At 53.6% G+C, this 14,804-nt stretch overlaps 1 protein-coding gene across 1 annotated transcript; it reads left to right on the top strand.

The window, feature by feature from the left end:
- Positions 1–29: 29 nt before the first annotated feature.
- Gnl1 (G protein nucleolar 1 (putative)) lies at positions 30–9,805 on the top strand. The gene is made up of 12 exons (XM_028861708.2): positions 30–191; positions 543–708; positions 994–1,130; positions 1,760–1,911; positions 2,020–2,091; positions 2,993–3,194; positions 3,344–3,439; positions 3,796–3,990; positions 8,426–8,604; positions 8,692–8,854; positions 9,050–9,190; positions 9,448–9,805. The coding sequence occupies exons 1-12, from the start codon at positions 119–121 to the stop codon at positions 9,687–9,689; spliced, it is 1,818 nt and encodes a 605-aa protein (XP_028717541.1). The 5' UTR covers positions 30–118; the 3' UTR covers positions 9,690–9,805.
- Positions 9,806–14,804: the final 4,999 nt, after the last annotated feature.

Here is a 14,804-nt window from a genome sequence, read left to right as displayed (position 1 = left end):
CCCCTGACGTCACCGCGGCCCCGCCTCCCCAGGGCCCCGGGCCGCCGGCGGGGGCTGCCCGGGGAGTCAGTTGCGGCGGCGGGGAGCTCGGCGGCGGGCGGTCCGGGGCGCCGGGGCCATGCCGAGGAAGAAGCCCTTCAGCGTGAAGCAGAAGAAGAAGCAGCTGCAGGACAAGCGGGAGCGGAAGCGAGGTCAGGGAGGGGGCGGGGCCGCTGCGCAGCTCGGGAGGAGGGGTGTGCCGCCGCACCGCGGGCGGGCGGGGGAGCGGGCTCTCGCGGCCCCGCGTGGGCTGCCGCGGTGGGGGCTCCCCGCAGCGGCGCGGGGGTGTGCGGGGGGCTGGGGGAGGGGAGGCCCCGCCGGTGCCCCCGGGACTCTGTGACGACCCTGCGGGCCCACCCGGGAGGGACCTGGGGCGCGCAGTTGGGAGGATGGAGCCTCCGGAGAAGTTGGGGCGGCTGAAGAAGAGCTTGTCCTACCGGCTCGGGGGGCTTTGGGTGTCCCGAGAACCGGTCTGCACCGGCGTCACCGGTCCCTCCCCTCAGGGCTCCAAGATGGGCTTCGCTCCAGTTCCAACAGCCGCAGCGGGAGCCGGGAGCGGCGGGAGGAGCAGACCGACACCTCGGATGGGGAATCCGTGACCCATCACATCCGCAGGCTCAACCAGCAACCATCCCAGGGGCTGGGGCCCAGAGGTTACGATCCCAACCGGTGAGCGGAGGAGAAGGGCGCTGGCCCCCGCTTCCCTGCCCTGGAAGAGCTCCCGGGGAAGGCTTGGAAGTGGAGCTAGTGAGGCCGGAAGCCACGGTGGTTCTCTCAGGGATGGGCCACAATCTTGCTCTCCTGGGGGCTGTCAAGAGTTTGTTTTCGGGGGAATTGGGGGGGTCGGGGAAGAGCCAACCGAGAGGAGAGACCTGAACAGCCAGGGGAGGAGGCTTTGCAAAGTTGCCTGCTTTGGAGAGGAGACGATGAGATGTGTGGTCCCTCTTCCCTTAGATACCGGCTGCATTTTGAACGGGACAGCCGGGAGGAGGTGGAGAGGAGGAAGAGAGCAGCCAGAGAGCAAGTGTTGCAGCCTGTCAGTGCTGAAATGCTCGAGCTGGATATCCGGGAAGTCTATCAGCCTGGCTCAGGTGAGTGAGGGTTACTTGGGGTTTGCTGTCAGCTTGGGGAACCAGCCGGCTGCGAGGAAAGGAGGGCTCGAGATGCATGTTGGAGTTTGAAAAAAGTCCTAGCCGGGTGGTGGTGGCACACGCCTTCAATCCCAGCAGAGGCGGATCTCTGAGTTCACGGACAGTCTGGACTACAGAGTGAGTTCCAGGACAGCCAGGGATACACAGGAAAACCCTGTCTTGAAAAACAAAATTAAAAAAAAACAAAACAAAAAAAAAACAAACCACGTCGCCTGGTGGTGGCACATGTCTTTGATCCCAGCACCTGGGAGGCAGGAGGATCTCAGTGAGTTCTAGGCCAGCCTGGTCTACAGAGCGAGTTCCAGGACAGCCAGGGCTGTTACACAGGAGAAACCCTGTTTCATAAATAAATGAGTAAGTAAGTAAGTAAACAAATAAATAAATAAATAAAATAAGAAGAAAGAAAGAATAGCTGGGTGTGGTGGCGCTCGCCTTTAATCCCAGCAGAGCCAGGCAGATCTCTGTGAGTTCCAGGAAAGGTGCAAAGCTACACAGAGAAACTTGTCTCAAAGAAGAAAGAAAGAAAACAGAGTCCTGATGCTTGTTCGGACTTTTTCCTCATTTTGCAGTCTTGGACTTTCCCCGCCGTCCTCCTTGGAACTATGAGATGTCCAAGGAACAGCTAATGAGCCAAGAGGAGCGGAGCTTCCAGGAATACCTTGGGAAGATACATGGCGCGTATGCCTCGGAGAAGCTCAGCTACTTTGAGCACAATCTGGAGGTGACAGTGGAGGGGGGTCGGGAGTTGACGTGCTGTGCTCCTAGGTAGTGTTCTGTGCTGGCAGGAGAAGGACCCTGGGCCATATTCATTCCCCTCTGATCTTTTCAGACGTGGAGGCAGCTGTGGCGCGTGTTGGAGATGTCTGACATCGTCTTGCTCATCACTGACATCCGACATCCAGTGAGTGCTTGGAACGTCTGTAAGGGAGACGCTAGTGAGGTGGTCAAAGGCGGGAGTGGGAAAATAGAGGGTCTTTCTCAGTTTTCTGATGAGTGTGTGTCCAGGGGCTGGCCATTCCCTTTCTAGGATGTGTGCTTGGAATCGTGAAGCCAGAGGGCAGCCTTGGCTGTCTTCCTCAGATGGCGCTATGCCACCTTGTGTTGTGGGATCTCTTACCGGGCCTCGGGCTCACCAAATAGCCCCAGGGATCCTCCTGTCCTCCTTTCCAGGCGCTGGGATTACTGCGGCTTTCTTACTTTCTTTTTCCCTTTTTATGCCTTGATATAAAAGTCAGAAGTACTTTTTTTTTTTTTTTTTTTTTTTTTTTTTTTGGTTTTTCGAGACAGGGTTTCTCTTGTGTAGCTTTGCGCCTTTCCTGGAACTCACTTGGTAGCCCAGGCTGGCCTCGAACTCACAGAGATCCGCCTGCCTCTGCCTCCCGAGTGCTGGGATTAAAGGCATGCGCCACCACCGCCCGGCCTATCAGAAGTACTTTCTTTTCTTTTCCTTTCATTTTGTTTTGCTGAGGGTGAAACCCTGGGCCTGGCATGTGCTAGGCCTGAGCTTTACTATTGAGCTGTACCCCATCCTGAGGAACTTAGTGTTTTATTCATCTCTTAGCATAGCCTGCTGGCCATCGCATGCGCTCTCTCTCTCTCTCTCTCATCATGACCTGCAGGAAGCACCCTGAGACTTGCCCGGGCTGTCACACCTGTGTTGCCTTTCTTGTCCAGTGTGGCTGGTTTATATTTTCGCCCTTACTGTAGCTACTTGAGCCGGGGCCTTGCGTCTTTTGCTGTGCGGGTGATGGGGAGCTGGAGCCAGCAGACTCGGGGGTCACTTCTCACCAACTCTGTCACAGGTTGTGAACTTTCCACCAGCACTTTATGAGTATGTAACTGGAGAACTTGGGCTGGCCCTGATCCTGGTCTTGAACAAGGTGGATCTGGCCCCACCGTCCCTCGTGGTTGCCTGGAAGCATTACTTTCACCAGCACTACCCCCAGCTCCACATTGTCCTGTTCACCTCCTTCCCTCGGGACACTAGAACTCCGCAGGAGCCTGGTGAGTGGGCTGTGGGGAGGGGTGAGTGGGCTGTGGGGAGGGGGTGAGTGGCGCAGGTAGGTGGACAGAGGAGCCTGTTGGCAAAGGCCCCTGATTGAGGCTTCAGGGTGGTAGGAGAGATGCGATGCATCTTCACCCTTTTATCTCAGTCTTGAAGAAGAACCGAAGGCGGGGGAGAGGATGGACTCGGGCGCTGGGGCCAGAGCAGCTGCTGAGAGCCTGCGAAGCCATCACTGTGGGGAAAGGTATGGAGCCCTGGGAGGGGCCTGTGGAAGGCTTTGGGGGCCGCTCCGGGGTTCCCTTCTCCATATCCTTCTATTACACATGTCTAGGAAAGTTGTGGAATAAGAAGCAGCCTCTATGGTGGGCAGGACAGAAGCAGGAGGTGGACGGGAGCCCCCATGGCTTGAGTTCCCCCCAGTTTTCTTAGAGGCTTTGAAGAGATGTCTAACTCCAGAGTGGGGTCCAGTGGAGACTGGGGATTTCCAGGACGCACTGGCTTTGCTGTGATTTTCAGGAATGCTGGTGACATCAGCTGTGCATTGTCCATAGAGGCCTGGGGTGAGGGGAACCATTTATTTTCTTCTTTTTCTTTGAGCAGTGGACTTGAGCAGCTGGCGTGAGAAGATTGCTAGGGATGTGGCCGGGGCTTCCTGGGGCAACGGCTCTGGGGAGGAAGAAGAAGAGGAAGATGGGCCAGCAGTCCTGGTGGAGCAGCAGACGGACTCGGCGATGGAGCCCACGGGCCCCTCGAGGGAGCGCTACAAGGACGGGGTGGTGACCATCGGCTGTGTGGGTGAGGACTCGGTGGCCGCCCTGACGGCCTCCTGAGGCACTGTGTCAGTGTGGAGGAGGGAGCTGGGCCTGTGTGGGTGAGGACTCAGTGGCCGCCCTCACGGCCTCCTGAGGCACTGTGTCAGTGTGGAGGAGGGAGCTGGGCCTGTGTGGGCTGCAGGTCTTCAAGGAACGAAGTCTGCCATGGGTCCTGGGGAGCTGAAGGGCGCATGCTGCAGTCCAGCTAAGTTCTGCCTGCTCAAGTCCTTAAGCCTCGGAGTCTTGGTTGCGAATGCACAGTGAGAGAAGGGGTGAGGAGTGGCGGGTGTAGCTGAAAGAAGGGGTGAGGAGTGGCGGGTGTCGTGCTGAGCCGCTCAGTGCCTGATGAACCCACAGCTGTTCTGAGTGACTGGTGGACAGTCATGGTTCAGTTGTGATGCTGGTTCCTCAGACAGGGATCCTTAAGTCATAGCAGGAGGGCAGTCAGGACCCAGTTCCCTTTTCATTGTGGTCACACAGTATCCCTCCAGTTAAGGACTGTGTCACGAGCCAGGCTTGGTAGTGATCACCTTTAATCCTAGCCCGTGGAGGCAGAGGCAGGCAGATCTCTGTGACTTCAGTCAAGGCCAGCCTGGGCTACAGAGTGAGATCCAGGCCAGCCTGGGCTACAGAGCGAGGTCCCAGGCAGCAAGGACTGCACAGTGAGACCCCGTCTCAAAAAGGAGAGAGAACTCGGTTCAGCTCCATCAGAGCAGCAGTTTTCAGCCTGTGGGTCTCGACCCCTTTGAGGGAACGATCCTTTCACAGGAGTCAAATGTCATGTCCTGCCTATCAGATTACATTTATATTAAATCACATTATGACTTATAACAGTAGCAAAATTACAGCCATAAAGTAACAATGAAAATAACTTTATGGTTGGGAGTCACCACAGCATGAGGAACTGTACTAAAGGGCCGTAACATTGGGAAGGCTGAGAACCCCTGCAGTAGAGGAGAAGGAACGTGTGATGAGGGTCTCAGTAAGGTTCCTTCTCATTTTGCGTACAAGAGCTGAGAAGAGACCTTGGCAATTTGGTATCTTAGATATTTGTGGAGTTTTGTTTTGTTTTAGATTTATTTCATTTTTTATGTGTGTTGGTGTTTTGCCTGCATGTTATGTGCAACGCTTGTGTGTCTGGTGCCTGCAGAGGCCAGAAGAGGGCACTGGATCCCCCGGTGTTGGGGTTGTGGACTGTTGTAAGCCACTATGTGGCTGCTGGGAACAGAACCCAGGTCCTACAAGAGTATCGACTTCTCTCACCCCTGAGACGTCCCTCCAGCTCTGGCAGTTTGGATCTTAGTTTCATGAGAAGCCAATGGGGGGCTGGCAGGATCTGATTTCATTTAGAAATTTATTCTTTCTGCCCAGTGGAGTGAACAGTGAGAGGTGGACAGGAAAGGAAGGAGAGAAGCCTGGGGCACAGCCCAGAACTGCCGAGAGGGCCCGAGTGTGGTGGGTGCTCGACCTGTAGTCCCAGGTTTGGGAGGCCAAGGCATGAGGGTCATGGAGTCTGAGGTCAGCCTGGACTGGGTGGTGAGTTCCAGGACAGCTTGAGCTGTAGGTTGTGACCCTCTCGAAGAAGAAGAAGACCCTCCCCAAGGAGCTGCTCAGAGGAAGGTGGTAGAGGTTTGTGTGTGGGGTGAGACGGAGACATGATGTTGGAAGGTGGAGGAAAGGAGAGTACCGACGGCTTCCCTTGCACACAGGAAGCCAGGGATGAAGGTGTCTCTTGCTTGTTTGTTTAAAAAAGCCTGAGCAGCTGGGGAAACGGGGAGAGGAGCAGGTTTGGGGGGCCGGAGAGTGGGAAGAGACTCAGGGTTGTCGTGGACTGTCTCAAGTGGAGGGGTGGAGCAGACTGTGAGTTAGGGGTCTGGAGACTGGGGTGTGGGAGAGATTTCAACTTGAGGTCTGAGGAGTGTTTGGAGGATGTAATGCCATGGGATGGGAGAAGGTGGGTGAGGAGAAAGGCGAGGCAGAGCAGTGTTCAGGCAAAGGAAGAGGAGAGTGGAAAAGCGGGGAGTCTGGAAATGCGGTGGACGCAGTGCGCTTAAAGTCCATGCCTGGGAAGCAGGGCTGACGGGAGCTGATGGCAGCCAGAGAGGGAGGCAGGGCCACGTCAGGGACAAAGGCGGCGGCGGCGGCGGCAGCCTCTGCAGAGCCCCAGATGGGTGGCGTGGGCCGCAGGGTGGTGCTGTCCTGTTCTGAATGCTGGGACCCTGACACCAGGGATCAGGAGTGAAAGCTCACAGACCAGAACGAGGCTCTGTGTCGGGAGATGAGCAGAGGCACCTCCAAGGAGAACGCAGTGCTCAGGCTCTGGCCAAGGGGGCCGGGGTCTCCAAGGCTGATGTGTATTTTTGTCTGTTAAAGTGTGCAGTCACGCCGGGAGGTGGTGGCGCACGCCTTTAATACCAACACTCAGGAGGCAGAGGCAGGCGGATCTCTGAGTTTGAAGCCAGCCTGGCCTACAGAGTGAGTTCCAGGACAGCCAGGGCTGCACAGAGAAACCCTGTCTCCAAAAAAAAAAGAAAGACAGAAAAGTGTGCAGTCCCAGGTAACCTTAGCAAATGGTGACACAAACAGATGAGTCTTTAAGGGCCTTTTGCAGTAGCGTTGTGGTTCTGTTGTTGTTTTACGTGGGGGTTTTGATGTTTTTCACTGTGCAGTTTAGACTGGCCTTAATTAAACTCAGCAATCCTTCTGCCTCAGGCTTTGGGGTGCTGGATTGCAGCATGTGTCATCACACTACGAGAAGTAAGCTCGTGGCTTGTCAGGAGAGCTGCTCCCTGGGCCTCTCCACCTAAGGAAGGAGCCGGCCCAGGCTGTGCGTCTTTCCTCAGGACTGTGTGGGCAGCTGCATTCCACAGGGCTGGGCTTTGGTCAGGTAACTGAGATGCAGGAAAGCCAGGACCAGGAGTTAAGGTCAGTGCCTAGACTTGCCAGAGAGCAGGACCCTGGACCCTGAGGTGGAGCGCAGGAGAAGTAGGATGTGCTGGCCGTTGGATAGTGTCAAGGTTACTTTTTTTTTGTTTTTTTTTTCGAGACAGGGTTTCTCTGTGTAGCTTTGCGCCTTTCCTGGAACTCACTTGGTAGCCCAGGCTGGCCTCGAACTCAGAGATCCGCCTGCCTCTGCCTCCCGAGTGCTGGGATTAAAGGCGTGTGCCACCACGCCTGGCTACTTTTCTATTTCTGTAAAGAGACACCAGACTAAGGCAACTTATAAAGGAAGACATTTAATTGGGAGTTGGTTTACAGTTTCAGAGGGTGAGTCCATGTCATCATGGCGGGAGCATGGCAGCCAGCGGGCTGGCCCTGGGGCAGCAGCTGAGAGCCCACAACACATGAACCACAAGCTGCAGGCATAGTGAACGGCAGAGGGACGGACAGACAGACAGAGGCTGGACCTGGTGTGGGATTTTGAATTCTCAAAGCCCACCCCCTGTAACACACCTCCTACAACAGGGCCACACCTCCTAGTTCAATGGCTCAGATACCATGCACATCAGATATTTACATTACAGTTCTTAACAGTAGCAAAACATCGGTTATGAAGTAGCAATGAAATAATTTTATGGTTGGGGGTCACCACAATATGAAGATGCATTTTTTGTTAGTTTGTTTTGTTTTTCGAGACAGGATTTCTCTGTATAACAGTCCTGGCTGTCCTGGAACTCAATTTGTAGACCAGGCTGGCCTCGAACTCACTGAGCTCTACCTGCCTCTGCTTCCCAAGTGCTGGGATTAAGGATGTGTGCCACCACTGCTTGGCTGAAGAACTGTATTAAAAGATCACAGCACTGTCCTAGTCCTTCCCAAAACAGTTGCACCATCTAGGGACCAAGCATTCAAACGTGAGCCTTTGGGGGTTATTCTCATTCAGACCACTACAGTGTTGCCATGCTGGAGTCTGGGGTGCAGTTACTGGAATGAAGGATGCATGTCAGGCCAAGAGGAGTGCTTGAAATTGAATGGAAATGTGAGGTAGCAGGTCTGCTGTGTGCATAGCCTTGGGTAGCTTGTATAGGGAGATATGAGTGTGGTTCAGGCGTCGAAGGCCTGAATGGGGGATAAGAGGACTGTGCAGGTCCAGCATTCAGGCAGAAAGAAGGTGATATGGCCATGAGAGGGGGGTGTGAGCATGCAGACATCTCCTCGGACACGTCATGATGGCTGTTACCAGGTACAGTTGTATCTAACTCCTGACTGATGTGGGTGGGAGGCATCTGTCCTGTAAAATGAGGAACAGGCCCCAAGAGGCCAGGGATTTGCCTGGGTCCACAACTGAGTTGTGAGGCCAGAGCCTGGTGTCTGGTGCTTCCTTCCCTGGAGCTGTCGTTCTGACGACCCCAGCCACTACTCAGCTCCTCTGGCCCAGAGTAAGGACTGTCCCACAATCCTTTGCCTTGCCTTCCTAGGTTTCCCCAATGTGGGGAAGTCCTCGCTGATCAACGGGCTGGTGGGGCGGAAGGTGGTGAGTGTCTCCAGGACACCAGGCCATACCCGGTACTTCCAGACTTACTTCCTCACCCCCTCCGTGAAGCTCTGTGACTGTCCAGGCCTTATCTTCCCCTCTCTGCTGCCCAGGCAGCTGCAGGTGTGTCGTGGTGGAGGGGCGGGGGGGGGGGGGGGGCGTAGGGAGGAGAGGGAGGACCGAGGAAGGTGCTGAGTGCTGTGTCCACAGGTTCTGGCTGGGATCCACCCCATCGCCCAGACCCAGGAGCCCTACACCGCCGTGGGCTACCTGGCCTCCCGCATCCCCGTGCAGGCTCTGCTGCACCTGCGCCACCCAGAGGCCGAGGACCCTTCAGCTGAGCACCCCTGGTGCGCCTGGGACATCTGCGAAGGTGGGCTTCATGGTCTCTGCCTTTTGTTCCTGTCTGCCCTGCCCTCTCCACTCAGATTCTGACCTCAGTGGAAGGGGCTGCCTGCTTACCCTGGAAGTCTTAACTCTGCCACAGGACCTCATGCCTGGGCTGTGGGCGTGGGGCAGACAGGACCAGTCGGGGGCATCCCTCACTGACATTATTTTCTCCCTTCAGCTTGGGCAGAGAAACGAGGTTATAAAACAGCCAAGGCGGCTCGTAATGATGTATACAGAGCGGCCAACAGCCTCTTGCGACTGGCAGTGGATGGCCGCCTCAGCCTGTGTTTCCACCCTCCTGGTTACAGTGAACAGAGAGGTGAGAGCCCAGGTGTTCTCTCTAGTCCCAACTGACTGACAGGTGAGCCCCGACAGAGGTCCGAATGGACCAGCTCTGATGATCGCTACTGATATGCAAATGTGGGTGACTGGCCGCAGCAGCCTGGCGGTGGGATTGAGCGCGTGCATGAGCTTCTGTCCAGCTCTGCACAGAGGTGGTGGAGTGAAGGGGTGCGCCAGCACAGCACGTGAGAGTTGCCTGTCTTCACCTCTTACACCCTTGTTTGTGCTCCTCAGGCACCTGGGAGTCCCATGCAGAGACTGCAGAGCTGGTGGTGTTGCAGGGCCGGGTGGGGCCAGCAGGGGATGAGGAGGAGGAAGAAGAGGAAGAGCTGAGCAGCTCCTGCGAGGAGGAAGGAGAGGAGGACCGGGATGCAGATGAAGAGGGAGAAGGAGATGAGGACACCCCAACCTCGGGTCCTGGGTCCTGCCTGGCTGCCCGCAACCCATATTCTCTGCTGGGCGAGGACGAGTGCTGAGCCCGCCCGCCTGCCACCACTTTCCCTCTCAGTAGCTTTGCTTCTGGACTGAGCTGGAGGCCTTCCTGGTTTGCCACCTGATTGTGAATAAAGATTGTCTGCTTTGTAGCCCCTTCCCCAGGTGGCCTGAGGTGAGAGCGGCCGTTTTGGGCTGACAGCTGGGGGAGGCCTTGTGCCTTTCTTCGCCATTCTCTTTGGGGAGCAGAGTGATCTCAGGCCTGGTGCCCACGTTCCCACACAGCACTTTAAGAATCCCCACGGGCCTGGGAGGGCGCAGGCAGGCTCACCTGGAATTCGTCCTCCCACCTTGGAGCAGTGCTGCGCCCCCTGCTGCTTGGCCTTGGTTATATCAGGTTTTGGGTGGAAGGAGCCACAGAGGTGTCTCCAAGATTTTTAATGGGAATTTTCCATACTCAGCAAACATTTGTCAGGAGTCTGCGTCTGGACCTGTGCTTAGCACAAAATGCTTTATATGATGCAGGAGCCAGGACTGGCCATGATCCAGACCTCATGGAGCAGATTTTTGGATTAAGATAGTTGTGTCAAGTTGTCCAAATCCTGGGAACTCAGGAGTATAATTCTGGAATTAATTGATACTGAGACATAAATAAGACAAAACACCTGGGTGGTGGTGGCACACGCCTTTAATCCCAGCACTTGGGAGGCAGAGGCAGATGGATCTTTGGTTCCAGGCCAGCCTGGGCTACAGTGTGAGTTCCAGGAAAGGCGCAAAGCTACACAGAGAAGCCCTGTCTTGAAAAACCAAAAAAAAAAAAAAAGACAAAACACTTGTGAAAACATAAATGAAATGTATTTAGGTAGAAACTTAATTACCAGCAAACATTTGTGCACATTTCACAATTTGAGGAGAACAGCCCTTTAAGTACAGTGTTAGATTTCATTAGGAGCCTGAGATCTGGGCTAGAGAGATGCTCAGTGGTCAAGAGCATTGTCCGCTCTTCCAGTGGACCCAGGTTCAATTCCCAGCATCCACATGGCAGCTTACAGCTGTTTGTGTCTCCAGTCCTAGGGAATATGGAACCCTCACACAGACATACACACAGGCAAAAAAAAAAAAAAAAAACATCAAAGCACATAAAATAAAAACATCATAAAAACAAAACAAAACCCTGGGAGCAAGAATCGATAGACAGCACAGGACCAGCTCCAGAGCTCCCTTTGCTCTGGTTTGGGGATGGGTCACAGACTGTTTAAGGCCTCAGAAGTGGGCAGGTGGCTGCGGCCATCTTTAGGAGTTCTCTATATTCCCACAGAGATGAGAGCCCTAGGCCGAATTCTTGGTGAAAAGGGAGGGGGCAGCCACGGTGTTGTCTGGGTAGGGTGGTAGCATGGAGCACTTGGCCAGCTTCCTCCGTGGAAACACCCCTTTCAGGTCCTGGGGCGGTAGCATTTCCTCCAGTGTCAGCACTGATCTGCCAACCAAAGAGAAAGGAACCTCCATTGAGAAGAGGCTGAGGCCGCTGGCCATGAATTCCTTCCAGGTTTACTCCCTTCTGTGGCTCCAGTGTGGACCTGAGTCCTGGAGACTGCACTGCCATAGAGTTAGAACCACAGCACATGAACATTCATGAAGGTCACCCAGAATGTACTAGAAAAGAGGAAAAGCCCCAACTAAGAAAACCCAGACAACAAAAAGTCAGGATTCTGTTTGTACCCTGGCCCCTTATTCTGTTTCCTGTCTTCCGTTGACTCCTGAGAGTTACCAGGGACATTTGGGTGAGTTAGGTTGGGATGGAGTTGACATTGGGAGCTCTCTGAACTTGAGCAGAAGACCCCTCAGGAGCCAGTATTTTAAAGATTGGATCTCACTATGTACTCCTGGACTTGCTGTGTAGACCAGGCTGTCTTTGAATTCCCATATATCTGGAGGCAACTCAGTTCCAAAGGGATGTGGAACGTGTCCTCAGTCACTGTCAGTGGCTTACTCATTTTATAGGAATGCAATGCCAGGCAAAGAGCTGCCTTAGACAAACGGATCAGGGAGAAGTCAAGTCCTGCCTGAGGTCAGTGCCCGAGGCCGGGGAGAAAGTGTTTCCTTTCCCTCCTGGGCTCAGATACCCAGACCCTTACTTACTCCCTCTAGCTTGGAGTGTGTCCACTAAGTGGGTACCTGGTTGGAGTGACCTGGGGCTCTGGCACGCAGCTAGCCAGTCTAGCAGAACAGTCAAGTCTCATTAATGCAAGAACTTTGTCTATACAGTTCTGATTCTTAAACAGGCAGCTGTGTGTGGTCCAGGTGAGTTCAGTTCTCCAGCCTCAAAGCCAATGATGCAATCAACAAAAGTTGAAAACTGTTTGCCAGAAGTTAGGGGACAAGAAGTTATTTTGAGTAAGTGTCTAACTCCAGCAGAACACAGAGCAGCCACACACCACTGACAGCTCTCCACCTGTGTCACTGAGCTGTCACAGCTGGGGTGGAGAGTACTGTGAACCCAGGGACTCATTTACCCACTGCACATTGGCTGAGCAATTAGTACCTGCCAATCACTGCTGGTTGGTAAGGATAAAAATGGCCCTTTGTGGAGCTCATGGTTTATTGAGTGATGAAAGCAATAAAACAGACAGCTTTTTAAAAGTGAGGTAAATGCTGGGAGAAGAGTGGTAGAGGACCCCTTGGGATCCTGATCAGAAAGTGTTGGAAGCTGGCATTTGTGGCCATGGAGGGCAGAGGTCAATGACCTCCATCATTTTTTCTCCACCCTCCTGCCCCAGACAGGGTTTCTCTGTGTAGCCCCTGCTGTCCCGGAACTCGCTCTGTAGACCAGGCTGGCCTTGAACTCACAGAGATCCACCTGACTCTGTTTCCCAAGTGCTGGGATTAAAGGCCTGCACCACCACTGCCTGGCTATTTTTTCTTTTTAGATAAGGCTCTCTCTGGGCTTGGAGCTCATTGATTGGCTAAACTGAACTCCAGGGAATCTCCAAAGTGCTAGGATTAACATGCAGCCTGCCGCAGCTGGCTTTTCACAAAGTGCTGGGGGTCTGAACTCAGTTCCTCAGGTTTGTGTAACCATCTCCATGCTCTGGAAGTCGGGTCTTAGAGCAGTCATGCGAGGCTGAGAAAAGCCCACAGGAGACTGCTGTGGGAACACCTGAGGGGCGGCCAGACTCCACACATCAAACAAGACAGCAGTGTGTTCTGGGCCAGCGGGCCATTTGTACACAAGGGAGGAGAATAAATATTCCACACAGTAGTGTGAACAGCACACCTGGGAAGCGAAGAAAGGGGAGACATTACAGAGGAGAAGGCAGGGGTAGGTGAGCTAGTGAGACAGGAAGAGTCAGTGTGTGCACTGGAGTTGAAGGTCAGGCCTGTGACAACTTTGGAAGCCTAGCACTCAGCATGCCTGGGGCAGTGGGTGCAAAGGGAGGTGGGAAAGGTGGTGGAGGTCTCAAGCTACTTTAAAGATGCTTAACTAACCCATGGAGCTAGGTGTGATGGGGCACACTTTTAATTCCAGCACTTGGGGAGGCAGAGGCGAGAGGATCTGTGAGTTCCACTACAGCCAGAGCTACACAATGAGACTCTGCTGCAAAAATAAATAAATAGGGCTGGAGAGATGGCTCAGAGGTTAAGATCATTGACTGCTCTTCCAGAGGTCCTGAGTTCAATTCCCAGCAACCACATGGTGGTTGAGATCTGGTGCCCCCTTCTGGCCTGCAAGCATACACGCAGACAGAACACTGTATACATAATAAATAAATAAATAAATAAATAAATAAATAAATAAATAAATAAATAAATAATAAATAAACACAATGAAAAATTTAACCCTGTGACTAAAAGGCAGAGAGTTAAGTGGCTGTAGACCAGCGCGGTTGCAACATAGACACTGATTGGGAAGGAGAGCATGACCAGAGGGTTTTGTAGCCATCCTAGGAGGAAACTGAACCAGAACCAGTGGAAAGAAGGCAGTTGTGAGCATACCCGGGAGGTAGGTCGACGGGCTTGCTTTGCAGCGTGTGTCCGTGTTGGTGGTGGGGTGGGAGAGTAAGAGTGTATGTCATGCTTCTGACTTGGCAGCTGGGGGTGTGTGTGTCATGGGCAATCTCCAGGAACAGAATTTGTACAAACGGAACTTGGAGGAGAGGTGCTGGCTGGAGAGACTTAGAACCATCAGCATAGAGGTGGGAGGAACGGAGTGTAGTGTGAAGCGAGAACCGGCCAGGAGAGAATGACCAGAGGAAGATAGATGTTCAAGATTTCACAGGTGTGGGGGAGGTTTTGACCATTGTGCAATGGGTCCACTGGAGAGGTGAGCTCAGAGGCCCAGATATCAGAAGACGGCGTAATGATCTAGTGGGTGGAGGTGCAGGCATTGGAATAAGGATGTAGTTGTCAAGGAATTTGGCTGTGGGGTGGAGAGAAGGCCCAGCAGTTTAGAGCACTTCCTTCTCTTCCCGGGTTCCCAGTACCCACAACCGGCTGTAACTGGCTGGCGGTGATGTTCAGACGGCTGTGCGGGTACAGCTCAGCCATGTGTTGAAATATTTATGTATCAGTAAGTAGTGATGAGTAACTGCAACAGCAGGAAAAACATCCAAACTCTGAAAGGAACTCCAGATCCCAGCAGCCTTGACTAAAGGGGTCTTCCCGCCGCACCTGCGACGTCGCAGTGCCACCTGCTGGTGAAGCTGCGTCACGGCAGCGCAGAGGAAACCCTAAAATCGCGTTTGTAGGAGCAGGGCTGTGGTGCACGCCTTTAAACGCAGCACTCCAGGAGAGACGAAACAAGAGACAAGGGGATTGCTGTGAATTTGTAGGCTATTCTGAGCTAAATAACAAGACCTGTCTCATAAAACAAATGAAAATTGTCTGCGCTGTTGGGTTGCTACTGCTTTTAAACATTTAGCTTCATTCTTCTATTCCTGTCAGGATTCAATGGCTTACTATTAAAGCTGAACTTGAATGACGACACGGCAAAGTTTGGAAAATTAAAAAAAAAAAATTGTCTTGGGCATAGAAAGAGGGCTCAGTGGTTAAGCGGACAGGCTGCTCTTCCAGAGACCCTGGGTTTGATTCCCAGTACGCATATGGTGGCTCACAACTGTCTGTAACTCCAGTTCAGATCCCTCTTTTAGCGTGAGAACCTT

The sequence above is a fragment of the Peromyscus leucopus genome, chromosome 16_21 (assembly GCF_004664715.2).
Source record: "Peromyscus leucopus breed LL Stock chromosome 16_21, UCI_PerLeu_2.1, whole genome shotgun sequence".
Lineage (NCBI taxonomy): Eukaryota > Metazoa > Chordata > Mammalia > Rodentia > Cricetidae > Peromyscus > Peromyscus leucopus.
Note: the sequence above shows the minus strand (reverse complement) of the source record. Positions and strands in the feature narration are given on the sequence as shown.